The sequence below is a fragment of the Cervus elaphus genome, chromosome 6, assembly GCF_910594005.1.
Source record: "Cervus elaphus chromosome 6, mCerEla1.1, whole genome shotgun sequence".
Classification (NCBI taxonomy): Eukaryota; Metazoa; Chordata; class Mammalia; order Artiodactyla; family Cervidae; genus Cervus; species Cervus elaphus.
This window is the reverse complement of record NC_057820.1, coordinates 45,112,138-45,130,989: the sequence shown is the minus strand read 5'-3', so window position 1 is coordinate 45,130,989 and position 18,852 is coordinate 45,112,138. Positions and strand designations below refer to the sequence as shown.

Sequence of the window (18,852 nt, the reverse complement as noted above, 5' to 3'; positions counted from 1 at the left end):
TACCCCACCTCGGTTTGCAGGACCTTCTAGAGACCACCTGCTGGTCCGCATATCTCTAAATCAGTTTTATCCCCCCCTAGGCTTTTGGCCCCCTCTCTTCTCATAGGTGTAAGCCCCAAACTGGGGTGTCTTCTCTCCTTCCTCTTAACTTCCGCACTGCTCAGATCCAGCCCATCCCAAGGCCCTGTGTTCGCCCATCTCTCCTGTCCCTCCCCAAACCTGGCTTCTGTTCTCATTAGCTCCTGTCTGGATCTGGTCTCCTGGCTGTTCTTGTCTCTAGTCCTGTTCTGTCAGTACTGGCCTTCCCTGCTCCCAGAGGGGTCCCCCCCAAACACACCAGTGGCCCATCAGGGCAGGCTCACTTCCTTAAGACGACAGAGACGGGTCTCTGGCCTTACACGTCCTGATGCTGCAGGGATTCTGAGTGACACATGACTTCTGAGCATGCGCCTCACTGGTTCTGTGACATTTGCTCTGTGGCCCCTGACCTGATAGACCGTCTTCTCTGTCTACATGCAGCCTGGCCAGGTCACGCGCATTCTTTAATCCGAGCTCTAGGAATCCTTTCTGACCCCTCTTCTACCATCCCCCCCACGCCCTTTTTGCTTGTGCTTGCTTCATTGTACTGTCATTATCTGTGTGAGTCGAGCTTCCCCACTGGGCTGCTATCCCCTGCTCTGTATTCCTGGTCCCCGGCCCCACCCAGGCCAAATAGTAGAAGCTCAATTACCATTGCATCCGTGAACACACGTTTCAGAAGCGCTGGCTTTGTTTCTGAGCCCTTTTGCTGTGCCACTCATGACTAACACTCCAGCTTTTCTTTCTGTCTTTTGGTTTCTTTCTTTCAATAAATTCATAATCTTTAGACCAACATTGAAAGACACTTGAGTTGCTTAAAAAAAAAAAAAAAAAAAAAAGCTATGCTGCAGGAAATCTTTGTTATTTTGTGATTTTTTAAACTGACTTTCAAATGGCTGATCATTTTACAATGGTTCTATTGCTATTACTTGAAACCATAAACTGCCTTGAACATGGAAACAGATTTTGTGTAATCGCTAAATATCCTGGACCTAAAGTAGTACCAAGACCTAGCATGCAGAGAGAAAATTTCCTTTATTTTCAAAAGCTAAGTACAAATTTGCATTGTACCAAGGAAATGTTTTTTTCAGTCTCCAAACATGGGAATATTACAGTGAGAGACTTACAGGATGGTGAGGAAGTTGCGTCAGTTAACTTTTTATTCACTCAAGTCTAGAACCAAGTAGATTTAGGCAGTGACTTCTACTCAGCTGAGTCCTTTAAATCTCTATGTTACAAAATTAAAGATAACTCTGAACTTTTCTCCTACCCCCCAGGTCCATCGGAAACAGTACAATTGTAAATTGGAATTCACATGATCCATTTAAGACTGTTCTCAGATTTACCTGTGGAGGGACTCTTCCCGGTTGGAGATAGTCAGGATTTGGGCGATGTGTTTGGGAGTGTGTAGTTGGGATGTAGTTCAGTTTCTTTGAAAGCTCATGTTTTTCCCCCTCTGAAAAGATGCATTTGATTTTTTTTCTGTTTTATGGTATGTATTGTAGTATAAAACAAGCGTTGACAGTTACTTGTCACTGAGTGAAATTGACCTTCAAGAAGACTGTTAAGCAATCTTTTAGATGAGAAAAGCACTGCTCTGTAAGGTGACGTCCTAAATTATCTTCCCCGATCCTGCACCTCTGCATTTCCTGTATGTAGTCATGCCTTCACTGTGCGCTTACTGAGCACTTTCTGTATTCCTGGGACCCCGTGAGGCTAGAGATGGGTGCAAACCTTGCTTTGGATTCTGAGAGCTCACAGTTGAGTGGGTGGGCTGGGGTCCTCATTGGATGAACTTTTCCTCAGACACACAGACAGACAGACACATGCAAACACACAAAGTCTTCCTGGCTCAGCTCTCACAGTGCCTCCCCCTGGAGCTTTTCCTGTTCCTTTTGGGCAGAAGGACAGCTGCCTCCTTTGAGTCTTGGGACCTGTTTGTCATCTTTCAGTATTTTTGCTTCACTTGCATTGTATTTGTCTCCTTTACAAGACTGCGTTCCCCACCAGCATCTCGTTCACCACCATGGTAATAATCATGCAGTAGATCGTGTTGACACCAGTGACTTCTTAATGGTTCTGGTAGAATGGCTTCACCACTGTGGGATGGGACCGTGCTGGGGCCCCCATGGCAGGGCTTCCTTCTGTTTGCGTGGGGATCCAGAGTGGATTCACGCTCTCCCTGCCACTGAGCAGGAGCAGTTTTTATGACTTCTGTGGTTTTCACTGAGCTCATACCTCCCTCCCCCAGCTCTATTCTATTTCCAGTATCATCCACTTGTTTTTCAAGCCTCATGGGTGTTGTGGGCAATTACTACAGTCCTTCCATCTTGATTTTTATCCAGTTTACTCCTATGGGGATATAAAAGTATGTCAGGAACAGTAGGATATACAAATCATTAGCTCTTTTATTACGAATTGTGGTTGAATAGTATGTGAACCAAAGAGTAGCTAAACTGCAGTAGAGCTTTGCTCTTTGCCTTTGTCACAGCCCTGCTTCCCCAAAACTAGAATAGCCTCTCTACGTGGGTCGTCTTCAATGCCATTATTTTGCCTGGTTCCTTATATTTGTGTCCAAAGAGGAGAAGGTTTTGTAATGACTTCCTTACTTTGAACTTCAGCTGTAAATCTGGCTTTTGCAGCTTCAGATATTTGGGAAGGATGTTTTGGATATTTGTGGAGGAGGACAGGTGAGACGTGTTTGAATAAACCGTTGACATGGTCCAACCACTACTGTAGGTGCTTCGGGAGCCTCCTCTGCTCAAGCAAGTCACCCCCACTTACACAGGTCATTAAGAGCCTTCTGTAGAAGCCCCGTGTGGACTCTCAATGAGTTTAATCCAAAGATTACAGAAAATAACAGGTCTACCTTGAATGGGCTTATTTTGCTTAAGAAAAGAAAGATTGATAGCTTTGTTCTTTTTGATGGAGAAGCAAAACCTTTCCTGAGTTTGGGTTGACTGATGGGCATTCTCAGACCATTCTCAGAGCTGCTGTCCTCCACACCCACAATACAAAGTCTGCAAAGTTTTTAATTTTAGCTTGGAATGCAGAATCCCCCCATGTTTGTGAATTGGAGGCCTTCTCTCACTCTTCTAGTGTTTCACCCACATTTAGCTTGAAGTACTTGTGGGTTTTTTTTTTTTTCCCCAGTTGAACCACCCTTGTAGAGTGTTGCTTAGTTATCAGAGAATTGACAGCTTTCCCCCCAACACATACTCATATTTCATCAACTGACATAACATGTGCTTAGATATAAGAGATCCCTGGGTTGGGAAGATTCCCTGGAGGAGGGCATGGCTATCCACTCTAGTATTGGACAGAGGGACCTGGCGGGTTACAGTCCATAGGGTCACACAGAGTCGGATACTACTGAACAACTTAGCACACACACAATTTATATATAATATACTGTCAAGTTCAAATTCTATAAACAGGTTTGAAAATAAAACCAAAGGACTCAGATAGTATGAGGAGAGAAGGAAAGATGGATGGAAGAAGAATCTGGTAGCCTTGAGCATTAAAGTCTCTTGGGTAGTAGTCAGTGTGATTAAAAACTGGGTTATTCAGCCCAGAGAGTTAAAGAGCTTCTGCTATGAATGCCTACTTTGTATAAGGTAGTAGAAAGCTAGGAAGAAAAGGTGATGTTCATGCCCTTAAGCCACAAATGTGTGGATTGAATGAAAATAATAACAGTGATTAATTTTTAGTGATGTGGATTTAAGATAAATTTGGGGGGCTCACAGAGGCTGCTACTGAAGGTCCGAGTGGTCAGATAAGAAAGAGCCAAGGAGGCTGAGAAAGTTTGAGGCTTCACCTGGGCCTTGATTTTAAATTAGATCAATTTTAATTATTATTGATTTATTGATTTTAAATCTAAGAATTACTGATTTTAAGTTTTTAAAAAATTGTGGCAAAATATACATAACATAAAAGGTACCATTTGGGAGTGTCTAATTCAGTGCTATTAAAGTGTGTTTACAATGACGTGCTACCATCACCGTGTCCTAAAGCAAATCATCCCAAACAGAAACTCTAGCCATCAAAAGAATAACTATCCAATCCTTCTTCTCTTTAGCCCTTGGCAACCTCTCTACTCTTTTCTGTCTCTGTGAGTTTGCCTATTACTGTACCTCATATATGAGGAATCATACAATATTTAACCTTTTGTGTCTGGCTCATTTCACTTAACATAAAGTTTTCAAAGTTCATGCTGCAGCTTGTCAGAATTTCATTCCTTTTTGTGGCTGAATAATACTCCTGTTTTGTGTATACACCACGTTGTGTTTACCTGTTCATCTGTTGATGGACAATTGGGTCATTTCCACCTTTTGGCTGTTGTGCATAATGCAGCTATGAATGTTGGTGTATGGGGTATTTGCATTCCTGCTTTCAATTCTTTTGGGTGTGGTTGAATTTTATACTGGTCAAAGAGGTTACAGGGGTTATGTTGGTATTTGTTTTGAACTACTATTAAAATCTTGCATTGTTGACTGTTCATAAGTGCCCTTTTCCTCTCTTATTTATGCTTTTTGAGAGCAGGGACTGTCTCCTAGGTCCAGCACTTAGCAGGATACCTGGAGTATTTTCTGAATAGATCCTGGAGTTCCTAGCCCCCAGCCATCATTCACTATACTGGTTGGTCCTCAGAATGGTGGGTTTTGCCATCTGTCATATTTGGGGGACTCATTAATTAACATATGTTCAGGAAACAGAAAATAACTCAGTATTTTTATTAGTCAAACATCATTAGGGGAGTACATTTCAAATGCAAAGGGTCCTGACATAAAACCTCATTCAGCAAATGTTTGTTGAGAACTTGCTATATACAGATTCATTTCAAAGTGTATGATTCCAGAGCAGTTTAAAAGCTCACTTGGACTAATTTATTGATATTGACTTTTAATATAAAGGTATGTATATATATGTCTGCGTATTTGTGTGTGTGTGTGTGTGTGTATGTATATATATATATATTTAACATGAACCTCTAATCTTTGTGTGTGTGTGTGTGTGTGAGAGAGAGAACATTATAACAACACTCAAGATAGTTTGGAGAAAAGAGAATAAATAATATCCACAGCCCCGCTCTAGTATATGCTCAAGTTTGAGGGTTGAACTTATACTTTATTTTGAGAAGAAAACCCTGAATGCCTCTGGTGGTAATTATTTTTAAAATTTATTTTTTTTAACTCTAAAAGTAAAGTGTAAGCTAGTGATCTCAAATTTGGAAGCTTTTCTTTTGGTGGTATCTATAGTAATTTTAATGGATGAATCAAGCCATTACTTTTCCTTAGTAGAGCAGCAGAATAGACATTGTCCTCCTTTGGAGAATAGGTCAGTAGACTGTTGACATCTGTTACTGGGGCTAGGTGTTTCAGAACCTGTCCTTCCACCAATCTTTTATATGGTCAGTGATTGAAGGGAATTTTTGTATAACTGTGCTGGGCTGGGGAGGGAGTACGATTTATGATCCTTGTTCTGAGGGCCCTAATACCCCAGAGTAGGAAGAGGTAAGATCTAGATGTAGACCACTATTGTGCATCAGAAGCCAAATGGGTGATGGAGCTGAAGATTTTGGAGAGTTTAGTGGGAAGAGGTGGTCGTGACCTGGAATAGTTAGAGAACAAACAATATCCATGAAGACTGGGCTTTTTTTCATGATAAGGAGGCAAATTAGTGGAGTAGTTATGTCCTGGGTGCATGGGCAGAGAGGTGGGCGTAGCATGGAATGAAGAGCTGATCCTTAGGCTAAAAGGATTGGAGAGGCAGGTTGGGTCCAAGAGGGAAACAGCTAGAAATTAACACCATGAGAGTGGTTTGTAAACTGTGCATGATGCCAGTGTTAGCTGCTGCTTGCCTCTGTTAGGGTTTTTGAGGCTGGGGTTGGGGCTGTTGAAAAAGTGTTTTGGGCTGATGGATCTCAGGGTTATGAGGCAGGAGGATTTGAGGGTGGGGTGAGTGGAGGCGGGAAGCATGGAGATCTTTCAGGAACGGATGTTCTTTCTGGACGTTGTAAATGACGCCTGGGATCAGGGCAGCAGGAGTGGAGAGGCATACAGGGATGTGTGACAGAGGCTCTGGGGAAAGACTGGTATGATTTATTGCCAAGGAGGGCGAAGTCAGGCAGAAATCTGGGAAATGATGGGCCCAGTTACTTCCATAGGAAATGAGTAAGTCAGGACTGATTGGAGGGGAAGATGAGACTGTTTTTAGAGTAATCATGTCTCGTATTTATTATATGTTTTCTGTGTGCCTGAGGACAGTTCTGAGTGCTTTCCATAACTGCTTTATGAATTAAGTGCTGTTACTGTCCCCACTTTCCAGATGAGGAAACCAAGGTAGAGATGCTTGGTAACTTTCTTAAGGATCACACACTTGCATCCTGGCAGATGCAAATCTAGACAGTCTTATCTCTAGAGGTGATTGTACTGAGGGAAGTAAATCAGCTGGAAACTGTTATATACAGAATGGATAAACAGCAAGGTCCTACTGTATAGCGCAGGGAGCTATATTCAGTATTCTGTGATAAACCATAATAAAAGTGTATGAAAAAGAATATGTGTGTATGTGTGTGTGTGTGTGTGTGTGTATATATATATATATAAAACTGAATCACTTTGTTTATAGTAGAAATTAACACATAATTGTAAATCAACTATACTTCAATTTAAAAAAATTAGAAACCTCAAAAAGAAAAAAAGTCAAGTTCTTACCTAGGCTGCCTTACTGCTTCACTATAATAACTAACTGAAGAAAGAAGTACTGCAGCGCACTCCAGTATTCTTGCCTGGGAAATCCCATGCACAGAGGAACCTGGTGGTTATTTCGTTCTCTAGGACATCTTCCCAACCCAAGGACTGAACTCGCATCTCTTGCATTGGCAGCTGGGTTCTTTACCACTGAGCCACCACGGAAGCCCAGATTGAAATACATTTGCAGTATAAATTCTTAAGAATTTTTGGATTAAATTGGAAGTACTTCCTTTTTAAAGGAGATACTTGAAAAACCAGCATCTTCACTTACCACTGTGCCCATTTTCATTATTTAACAGTCTGTATGACTAAAAATCACCCCAACCACTTTATTTCCATAGTCTGGTTCCACCATTTAGAGCTTCAGTCTGGGGGCACACACTTTTCTTATGTTGGTGCTCGGTAATATTTGATGACTAATTCACCTTATTGTTGAATCTTCTGTGACTCAAGGCTGCCCAGCATCTTCTGATCTGGGGTGTACTTTGCGAGACATCATGGGGCTATAATTGATGGCATGGCTGGAAGGCACCCAGATGAAATATTTGTTTGGCTAACTAAACTGAGACTGGTGATTTATACACACCTTCAGGGGTCAACTTCAACCCTTCTACAGAGCACTTTTGGGCTGTCCCTCTCCATGGAGTCTGTTTCTTCTATCTTCAGATGTCAGCATGCCTCCAATTTTTTTTTTTTTTAAACTTGTAACCTTTTAACTACTACTAAAGTTTTAACTACAGGTCTATTTCTGTGCTTTCTCCTGCCATAGCTCTCCAGGAAGAGGTCTACACTTGCAGGCTTTAACCTTGAAGCCAACAGAAATTCCCACTCAACTGAAATTGGATTTCCTGTGTGTCTTCCTAACCAGATCTGGGGACCTGTGTTCGTTCCCTTTGATCTTGCTCAGCATCTGCCCTGGGACCCGCCCACCTTCTCTTGGGAGCCTTTTGATGTGTTGCTTCCCTTGTCTTTTTTAGCCTCTCCCCTTCCTTTCTGATAGTCCCATTTAAAAAAAAACCTGTCTTGACCCTTCCCTACCCACTCTGAGCTGGGAGAACCCTGCGAGCAGTACTCACTGTGTTCCTCTTTTTTCTACAAAACCGTTTCCTTGGATTATTTGATCCTGTCTTATAACTTCACAGGTACTGCTCTTTCTCCATCTGAATTTCACATCGTCCAGGTGTAGCATCTGGGAGCAGGTGTCTGCTTCTCCTGTCTCTGCCCCTTTCTCACCAGATCTCCATCTCTGCCCTGAACTTCTGGCCGCCCCTACCTCCCACCCGCCCCTTCCTCCACTGGCTTGGGCGGCTTTTGCTGCTCCTTCAGAACCCACGTCAGTTCTTGTCTCTGACCTTGTACGTGTGGAGGGGGGCACAAATCCAAGGCACATGAACCATCCCCCGCCATGATCCTGCAGAGGTGACTGAAAGCCCCCCAGGGAGCTCTGTCATCCTGGTGCCCACGCGCCCCCCCCCCCCCCCCCCACCCCGGATCGTACGTGAGTCAACCTCTTGTGTTTTTCATGGCATCGCCACCGCTAGAGTGCTCTTTTCTCTGGCAGCCTCACATCTCCCTCTTTCTCTTAAATCCTTAACTGTGAGCTCTGTGGCTTCTGCCAACCTGCGGGCAGAACTTTTCACTGATCTCCTGGAGTCTAGTTGATCTCAGGTATCTCACCGCGCACCAGTGTCTCTGGTGTCTGTCTATGATACCTGTCTGTCTGCTCTTTCTCCTCTTCTGATACTGTGGAAGTCCAGCCCACTTCTTCCTCTGTAGCCTGAAGCTAAGTCTTGTATCTGTGTTTCATTATTCTGGCATTGAACACTATGTACTTGAAGATCTGGAGTGTAAGGACTGTGTGTCCCCTCTACGTGGATTTTCTCCCAGCATCTAACAGGGTGCTTTTGCAGCTTGTAAATAATGAACAGATACTTACCTTCATGCAACAGATGCGTGTATGCACTTGTGTGCATAAGTGAATGAATGGATTGGCTGCTGTGATTTTCTAAGGTTCCAGTTTCATATTCAGAGTCTCTAGTTTTGTATCTTTAGTCTGACACTTTCCCAACTGAGCTATTTAGACACTCCTTTTAGTTTTGTATCTTTAATTTGCTGTGTAGCAAATCTCTGTAGGCATTAGGTTGATCAGGCTGCAACCCAACATCGGCTATGAAATCTCATGATCTGACCATTAAAATAAGATTTTCATTTTCTGCCTTATCATTTGAAACACAAAGATCTTTTTTTTTAATGACCATCACCGAATAAAGAGAACTGCATAGGAATAACTGAATTCACAAAGCCGTAAGAAAAGCCAAGCTCTCATGATCGTGTATGTTTTGCCTAAAGAGTGATGGGCCGGTAGTTTTTTGTTGTGCTGTTTAATCGTGTGAGGTTTTGTTTTTGTTGTTTCTAGACTGGGTGTCAGCATGTCAGTGTTATTGCAGTGGCCCATATTCAGAGCGGAAGCTTGACCCTGTTGTGTATTTAACCCAGAGAATGCCATGGCATCCAGCAAGTCTTGGCTTGCATACCAAGCGTGACCCTCAGGATTAAATGAAAGTTGCCGAAAATAACTTAATTTTCTAGATGAACTTTAGAAACTTTAAACAGAACTCTCTCACCATAAATAGCTGGGCAGCTTTGTCCTATTTTTATTGTCGAGTACACAGAAGATGGAAATCAATATTGGAAGAAGTGCTTTATTTCGCCCAAGAAAAAGATCATGTTCAACACGATTTTCGTTTTTCTTGGCAGGCTCGTCTCAACCATCTGTGAGTCCAGGGGAACTGTCTCTACCATCTATCCATCCAGCAAAATCAGAGTTAATTGTCAGTGTTGGCGACGAGATTAGGCTGTTATGCACTGATCCGGGATTTGTCAAGTGGACTTTTGAGATCCTGGGTCAACTGAGTGAGAAAACAAACCCGGAATGGATCACCGAGAAAGCAGAGGCCACAAATACAGGCAATTACACGTGCACCAATAAAGCCGGCTTGAGCAGTTCCATTTATGTGTTTGTTAGAGGTAAATGCTCAGCTTTCTTTGATGCTATGCTTAGAGAACTTTATATCCTGTCCTTAATTAAGGATGACATAGAGATGGCTGAGTCATGGATAAAATATTACTGGCTGGGTCTAGAAAGCATAAAACACAATTTTCTTGGTTAGTTTTCTCCCACCTTGTGATACACAGTGGCTTCGGGTATGACTCCAGCTGAAGGTCTTGTAAGGCTGTGATGCTCTTCCTAATGAGATTGCAATATGGTTTAGCCCATTTGTCCTGGTGGTGTGAGTAAACCTGAGAATAAATTAGGCCCTTTGGGAAGACAGCATTTTAATGCCGTGAGATCCCAGATATTCCCACTTAGTAAAAACACTTCAGGGAACTGAAGGCCTCCAAAGGCCCCAAACAGACCAAAGCTTCAAATGAATTGACCCACTTTTAGAGAGTAAATTCCAGAAACAATTCCGTTGGTTAAGCACCCTCTGTCCTTCCTGAGTTCTTAATGGTAGTCGGTTCATTCATTTAGAAAATTGTGACCTCTGAGAAACAAAAGGAAAATGTGATGGTTGGATTTCTGTACCTCATTTCCTGTGATGAATGCAGTGATTCATCTGTGTTTGTGCTTTTAATAACCTTGTCAGAAGGAGGTTTCCTGGCATGGCCAGGGGAAGGCCTAGGGGAGGGGTCTTGTTGTTGGTGTGAAAACTAGAATACTTAAAGCTTAAGAGACATAACAAAGTTATAGGAGGGGAAATAGTTTCAGTTCTTGTCCTGGGTTTGTACCTGGCCTGAGGTTGTCACTGCAACCTCATCTGTGATATTGTGGAAGAAGATCCAATAAATTTGTCCTAGATTGTGGATCTGAACAACCTCTGAAGTCACTGTTCTTCACAGCAACACTTGGATAAGATCACCTGCTCTGTGTTCCTTATATAATTGTTTTCAGGGAGACAGAATTAGTGCACATTCTAGCTCTATGGAAGGTTAGTAAAATTGACTCTCCTGTTCACTATGAAGAAGGTTGCCATGAAACTGAAACTGCTTCTCTTTAGTTTATCTTTTACTCTTTCCTGGGTGGATAGCTGAAAAGAAATACACGTTCACAAGCCACAGCTAGCCTCTGGGTATGTTTCATAATTGTTGAGCCGCCCGTGTTCTATTCTTTGACATTCAAGAAGGTACTCTGTAATTTCCAGGTGGTAATGAAGTGTCATTCTGCTTATTAATAGGATGGGTAGACGTCTGAATAAATAGGGAAACTGCTGCATTAGCTAAATCAGTCTCACAGAGTGCTCAGGTTTTCTTTATAGGGGAAGTCACCCTCAATAACTTAGAACTATATTTAATTATTACCAGTTTAAGATGTTTAGATGCCTATATAGTTTGTCTTATGGCAGTGAAGGAATTCAGGGCATTGTGGGAACTATAGCTCAAGTGACTGAGAAAGAGTTAAGTGGGAAAATAACCAACTATAGCCTCAAACCATATTTCAGCCATTATGAGATAATTTATTTGCAGAATAAATTAGTTAGGCTGGGAGGTGCATAATTCATTTAAGAAAACTCTTTGAAAATTGGTCAAAATTATATGAAAAGTAGATTTCAATTATGTCATTGATTTTTGTGGAGCACTCAATTTGCATGTGGAAAGGACATTTAAAAAACATTTTAGGGACTTCCCTGGTGATCCAGTGGTTAATATTCCACACTTCCACTCTAGGGGGCACGGGTTTGATCCCAGGTTGGAGAACTGAGATCTCGCATGCTGCAGTGTGGCCCAAAGATGAGAAAACGTTTTAAGTGTCATCTGTTGGCCCAACCGTGTGTTGGTATGATCACTACACAGCATAGAGGTGGCAGCATACTGTGGGCACAGAATGAGGTTTGTGTAGAGGCTCCAGTCGGCCTGAGGCTTTCCCAGCCCGTGCCAGATATCCCAGCACAATGACTGATTGCACCTCTTTCACTTCCAAGTGTCCTGGTTTGGACAGTCATGTATTTGCCACAGCATTGCTGAACCTCATACGCTCCCCTTGTGCATAGCACTTTATTTGATTTCCAGAAGTTCTATGTATGCATATCTTTCAAGGAATATGAATAGAGCACGGACCACATGTTGTTTGTACTGTATGGCCCCCTGATAGTTTTCTAGATTCTTTTCAGAAGCTGGAGGATCCTGGAGACTGTGAATTCCAGAAAGAAGGTCACTCGGGTTAGTGGAGAACACTTTCCCCCACACTACTAGATGTCATCAGGCTGCCTATTCTTGGCCTGTGTTCTTTGCAGTGTTATCTGTTTTAGGAAAAAAGAAAATAATATAATAATATTACAAATATTTATATTCATAAATATTATAACGAAACATTTATATGTATAAATATTTATATTTATAAATTTATAATTTAAAAATAAAATCTAAAATAAAAATAAAATTTTCACAATATTTATATTTATAAATATTATAGTAAAATATTCCCAGAGTTTTAAGAGCTCAGATTGTGGTATCAGTCAGACCTGGGTTTGAATTCTTTCTAGCCATTTCTGGGTCACATCACTTAAGGAGAGTTTCTAGTTTTGAGACTTTGGTTTATCTATAAAATGGTGATAATGATACCGCCCATCACATTATAGGTGTTTTGAGGATTAAATGAGAAAGGTAGATGTGCCTGACATGGTTTAAGTGTTACCTTTTCCCTTATTAGTATAGTTCAGATAAATTCTACTTTTCATTTGCAAAGAATAAAGTCAGCAGTCATTTGGGCTGCTGGGGATTTTTGCTGTGAGAGAGAACATTTTATTTATTTTTTAATTTTTTGGCCAAGCCACATGGCATGCGGGATCTTAATTCCCCAACCAGGGATCAAACCTGTGCCCCCTGCAGTGGAAGTATTTGACTTCAGGATTACAAGGGAAGTCCTCCCGAAAGGCAACATCTTAGATCTTTATAAAATGTTTTCATTGTCATTTTAAAAACATGCCGTTTGAAATACTGATTGTCGGTTATGCTGTAGACCCTGAGAAGCTTTTCCTGATTGACCTTCCCTTGTATGGGAAAGAAGAAAACGACACGCTGGTCCGCTGTCCCCTGACAGACCCCGAGGTGACCAATTACTCTCTCACGGGGTGTGAGGGGAAACCACTCCCCAAGGATTTGACGTTTGTGGCCGACCCCAAGGCAGGCATCACAATCAGAAATGTGAAGCGTGAGTACCATCGGCTCTGTCTGCACTGCTCAGCGAATCAGAGGGGCAAGTCCATGCTGTCCAAGAAATTCACCCTGAAAGTGCGGGCAGGTATGGCCCTTGTTTGCTTTTGGCTGGGTGTTAGAACATCCATTGATTTAAAAGACTTCTCTTCTCGCTGTCCATCTTAGTATTAGTATGTTGATCACTCAGGCAGCTGCTCTGATCGGTTCTCCCGGCCTCAAAATAATGCCAGCTGCTTGTAAATTCTTTATTTCACAGTCCTCATACCACGTGACTGGCACAAGACCCGCCACCGGCTGGGTGGGTTTACCAGGGAAGAGCAATTAGATGGTTCTGGGGACAATCATTAAACCTACTGACATAAGGACATCCCAAAGTTTAGTAAATGCACAGTGTTCCTTTCAAGGAAAACTTATTGGGAGGCTTTACACTGTTTGAAAAGATTAGCATATAGATTATTCACTCCTTGATTTACTGTTGATCTGTGAATTGACTTCATCCTTAAATATTTAATTTTAATGCCTTCTTAGTTCACAATCTGAGAAGGAAAGTACCAGCTGACAATGGACCTTGTTATGAATGCAACATGAGGTAGAATATTTTGGTAGCTGGAGGATACCTAGAATTTTGTATTTCAGAGAACATCTAACTCAACACCAGTGGGCATTTAGCTATTGAATAGTTATCGTTAAGGCTTTTGAAAAGGGTTCTCTTTGGAATTGAGGAAAGTTTGATTATTTAAAACCTGTGATTTTAAGAAATAATCAAGATATTAATTTTATAGTACCTGGGAAAGTTGCCTGTTTGGTTAAAAGGATATAACTAGTTGTTGGTCACATCCTCATGAAACCATCAAGTGAAGTAAAGGTGAAGGCAGCTTCACTATGCTAGGGTTTCTGCCTAGCTTTGTTCAGGATTATTACCATCTCAGAGTAGACATTCTCTCTTTTTCACTCTATATTAATTAATTTACTTGAGGGATGCACAGTTTAACTCCTGATGTCTTCAGGTACATAAGTAATACAGATTGGTTAGTGCCGTACTTTATATTTTACTTAAAAGACCGCAGAGTGAGCTGGGCATGGCTTCGGGAAAGTGGAAAGTTGAAATGTTAAGTTACAGTGCAACCAGTTGTTTGAGGGCCGCTTTTCATTTTATTCCAGCCATCAAAGCTGTTCCACTTGTGTCTGTGTCCAAACCCAGCTATCTTCTCCGGGAAGGAGAGGAGTTTGCGGTGACATGCTTGATAAAAGACGTGTCTAGCTCCGTGGACTCTATGTGGATAAAGGAAAACAGCCAGGTGAGTGGACTGTCTTCTCCATTTTCCTCAATGTATCATGCTGTGTGGGAGGTTTGAAGGCTTTTCTTTAAAGAAGTTTTATTTTTTAAGAAATGTATTTTATTGAAGTCTAGTTGATTTACCACGTTGTGTTTATTTCTACTCTATGGCATGGTACATATATATGCATTCTTTTTCAAATTCTGAGAGAGTCTATTAATCATCCTGAGGATGGCTCAGCTGGTGTGTCTGTCAGAGGTGGAGCTGTCTGGAGTGTGTTGAGATGTGTATTTCCCTGTTTCATAGCACCATATGCAGACGTGTATGTTCATTACTAGTAACAAAGAAATGTCATTTTGTAAATTTATTTTGAGAAAGTCAAAAACTTTAGACTTGTTATTACTCCATACTGTTTCTCTGAATGACTTTAGTGGGGAAAATTTTTTAGAAAATTAACAGTTCAGTGAATAGCTATCTTGATTTTTATAAAGCTATTATGGAAACTATTCAGGCCAGAAAAGTTGCCATTTTCCCCTTCCATATTAAGAAATGTGATCTCAGATATTAACCAGGAAGCCCTTCCCTCCCCCATGGAAAGGCCTGTCCATTTGAGAGATGGGTTTCTTTGTGTATGGGTCTGATTTCCTCCTTTGAGACTGCTTACCTGAGATCAGGTTGCTAATGGTTTTCTATTTGTTTTAGTCGCTATTAATAAAGTGGTTATCTTCAATCTGAAGCATTTGGACATGTTTAGGTTATCATTCATTTGACAAATGCATATTGAATGTCTGCTATATGTCAGATACTGTGTTAGGCATATCTTAATAAATTTTGGCTAGTTATATTTGAAGGGTTTTTTCCCTCTGAATTCACTCACACTAATAGCAAAGTCTTTGAAATGTCTAGTTTCCCTAGTATTTTGCTTTTAAGATTCCCATCGACTGAGTTTTCAATAATTTCTGTTTGCATAGTCTTGGCCATCTAGTTAATTTGCTATCATAGTAGTTTTTCTTCAGTACACAGGTACGTATTACATTGGAAGGAAAAAAATACTGTCTTTTCCTCCTCCTCTTCCTCTTCTTCCTCCTCATGCTCTGAATTGGCAATTTTATGCCTGTTTAGAGAATCCTATGCTAAATAAGTAACCATGGCGATTAACATAATGCAAAGCCTTATGATGGTGTTCCCGCAGACCTGTGATGGATGATACCTTGCTAAGTGAAGTCTGCCATTGACTAGGAGAATGGAACCAACGTCTCAGAGAAAGAAGTCCTAGTTTTCATATCATATAACCTAATAAAACCAATAGCTTACATATGGGTTTTTGACTAACCTTACAGAACACAATCCCATATTAATTGCCTTTCTATGATCCTTGATTTCAGATGAGAGAACAATTTAGACTGTGTGTATAGCTGAGCCTCTGTATAACTTGAAAATTAGCCTTTCTGAGATGGGAAATAAATTGCCCCAGGCAGTTTTGTTCTGAACCATTTTTTCCCAGGAGCCCTGCTTGCCATTCCCAATTAATCCACTGGCACTGGTAGATAAGACTGCAGTGTTGGGAGCTCTTTGGGGAAATCCCAGTGCGTACCTCCAAGGGTTAAGGAAAACCAAATCACGTGCAAACACTATGTAACGTGTGACTTGCAGATGGGGCTCATGGCTAAATGCCAGAGTTCATCCATGAATCTTTTACTGACATCCTTTGGCTTAATTTGGAATACTTGGTGCTATTATAGCACTATCAAATTATTTTAAAAATCTGTGGAATTTGATTTGAATCATTTAGAATAAGTTTAACTCACAATGAAATTTAGGGTGAATTGAGTGTTGGAAAGTTTTTGCAATTGTTTGTTTTAAAATGTAAGAGAATCTTGGAGTTTATTCAACACTGTAAATCTTGGTTAGCTTTTCTAAGGCTTATACATTCTCATATTTTTACTGCTTTTAATCGTGATCTTCGACAGTATCCTAAATCATGGCCTTCAGGTTTGGATGTTGATATTTTGTCAATTATCGACAAACTATTCCTTCCAGCACCAGTGCATTCATTGTCCTGTTTAGCTCCCTAACAATGGACTCCTGGGCTCTTTGCAGGAACTAGAGGGAAGAATCGGTAAATGTAGAATATAGTATGTGACCTGTCCATCGTCTCTCTGCCTTTACAGAGGAGAAGTCTGTAACATGACGGACTAGGAGAGGCCGAAGAAAAATGTCATTTCCCCTTCGTGTCTTCTTAACAATTGCTGTTAGGCAGCAAAAATGTCAGATTTCTGCCAATTATTAGAAGAATCTCTTAGAAAGGAGTATCTTCAAATCGACACAGTGCTCCAGACTGGAAAGGCCTTGAAAGACTTTTATTCTCTTACTCATTTTTGGAAATAAAATCTCAGACCATAGTGGCATCCTTGACTTGGCCAAGATCTCACAGTTAGTTAACCAAGCAGGTTTCTCTTCTTTTTATTTCAAAACATTCAGCTTTGGCAGTCAGCTTTTATGTGTGCTTATTTTAGTGTAAAAAAATTTCTAAAAATATAATAACATGAGAAAAAAGAGAAATAACTATAATTCTGCCACTGTACATTAGCAGCACTGTGCAGTAAAAATAGAATGTGAGCCTCCTGTGTAATTTAAAATTTTCTGGTAGGCACGTGACACTAAAACAAAGTAAAATCAATTTTAATATATTTAGTCCAATGTATCCAAAACATTTTATCATGTAATTAACATAAAAATTATTAATGGGCTATTTTACACTACTTTCTTTCATATTAAGTCTTTAAAGTCTGGGACATATTTTATATTTAAACACCCTTCAGTTTGCATTTCAAGTGCTTACAGTCTCGTGTGGTTAGTCCTTATAAATGCTATATTGCCCACATTTTTTTCCATGTTTCTTTTCTCTCTGTGCCCATGCATATGTATGAACACATGGTTACTGTCTTAAGGTATACTCATTTTACACTTTTTACATAAAATAAGCATTTTTAATTTTCATGTATGCAAAGTCTTTTTGATACCTGGTACACATTAGGTCATGTGCAGTTTTTCTCTTCAGCAAATATCTTGGAGCTTTTGTTTCCTGTTGAGTTGTTTCTTGGAGATAAATCTGCTGGAGTTGATCAGGGCTCTGAACATGCTTCCGAGTTGCTTTCCAGCAGGATTGTTCTCACTCACAGTACTGTCAGAATGGTCTAATGCTAATAGTCCACCATAGCCTGTACAGGGGTCTCCCTTGATCTTGTTCCATGTCAATATCCACTGTTATTTTGGGTTTTTTTTAGTTGTTTCCTCACTTCCCACCTACCCCTCCCCATTGTAAAAGGAATGCGTTCATTTAAAAAAAATTGGAAGATGCAGAAAACTCTATGCTATTCCCTTTCATTTTTTCAGAGAATGGTTGTCGTTTATATTATGGTTTTTTCCCCATGAGGTTTCCATACAAGAACTCTCTCCTTGTCTTACGTGCAGACAAATATTAACAGTAGGATGGTGATACCACAAGAGTAAATGCACAGCCTTTTTTCTTCAGCTCATGTGTAAATAATTTGGGGTTTGGTTCTCACATGTCTTGTGTACTTCTGAATGCTCTTTAATAGTTGCCAAAATTCTGCTGGGTAAGAACAATAGGATGAATTTTCGAGTTAATCTTAGACATTGTAAATTTATTTTTATTAATGAAAATAATATAAATGTTAATAAAATAGAACATGATTGTTAGTAGTGATGTGTTTTCAATCACTGGGATTTATTTTTTCAATTACTGCTATTTATCTATTATGTAGAAAAGACATAAATATGTTTATAAAACAGGAAATATTGATAGGATACAGGTATGCTGACTTGTAAAATATCAGTATCCTCTAGTATTTCTTAATATACTAGCTTTTAAAATTTGGCACTGTTAAAAAAAAATGTTTAGCACTGCAGAGAATTTGGAATTATGTATGCTGTGGTTATTAAGAAATGAATTTTCATGTTTTTTTCCAATCATTAATAATGACTATCTTTCAATATAGTCCTGTAATAGGAAGTGTTCCAATGACAGACTTGTCATGATGTTTTATTATTCTTACTTAAGTAGTGTATAATGAATGCTAATATGGAGAAGTTAATTGCTGCTATTTTTAATTTATCTAGGAAAGATCCTGAATATAAATTGCATGGTAATCTTTGATTTCTTTCTTGCCCTCCCCTTCTGAGAGCAGCAGACTAAAGCACAGACGAAGAAGAATAGCTGGCATCAGGGTGATTTCAGTTATCTCCGGCAGGAAAGGTTGACTATCAGCTCGGCAAGGGTTAATGATTCTGGCGTCTTCATGTGTTACGCCAATAATACTTTTGGATCGGCAAATGTCACAACAACCTTAGAAGTAGTAGGTAAATATCTCTGGGAATGGGTAAATTACTTGGCATAGTGAATGAAGAAATTATCTGATAGTTTCCTTTTTACATTAATGGAATGTTGAACAGATTCTTAACGGATTTTAGTATCACTGAATGAATGAATGAATACATGAAAAAAA

General features: G+C 40.3%; 1 protein-coding gene across 5 annotated transcripts in view; it reads left to right on the top strand.

Annotated features, from left to right (window-relative positions):
• Window positions 1–18,852, top strand: part of KIT (KIT proto-oncogene, receptor tyrosine kinase) — a 90,361-nt gene that overhangs the window by 33,595 nt on the left and 37,914 nt on the right. For 4 of the 5 annotated variants that reach the window (XM_043906740.1, XM_043906738.1, XM_043906742.1 and 1 more), the window contains exons 2-5: window positions 9,591–9,860; window positions 12,850–13,131; window positions 14,208–14,344; window positions 18,535–18,706. In XM_043906740.1, coding sequence (XP_043762675.1) covers window positions 9,591–9,860; window positions 12,850–13,131; window positions 14,208–14,344; window positions 18,535–18,706 — 861 coding nt within the window. Of the gene's footprint in view, window positions 1–9,508; window positions 9,861–12,849; window positions 13,132–14,207; window positions 14,345–18,534; window positions 18,707–18,852 lie in introns of those variants that run through there. The other variant, XM_043906743.1, reaches the window with a different exon arrangement.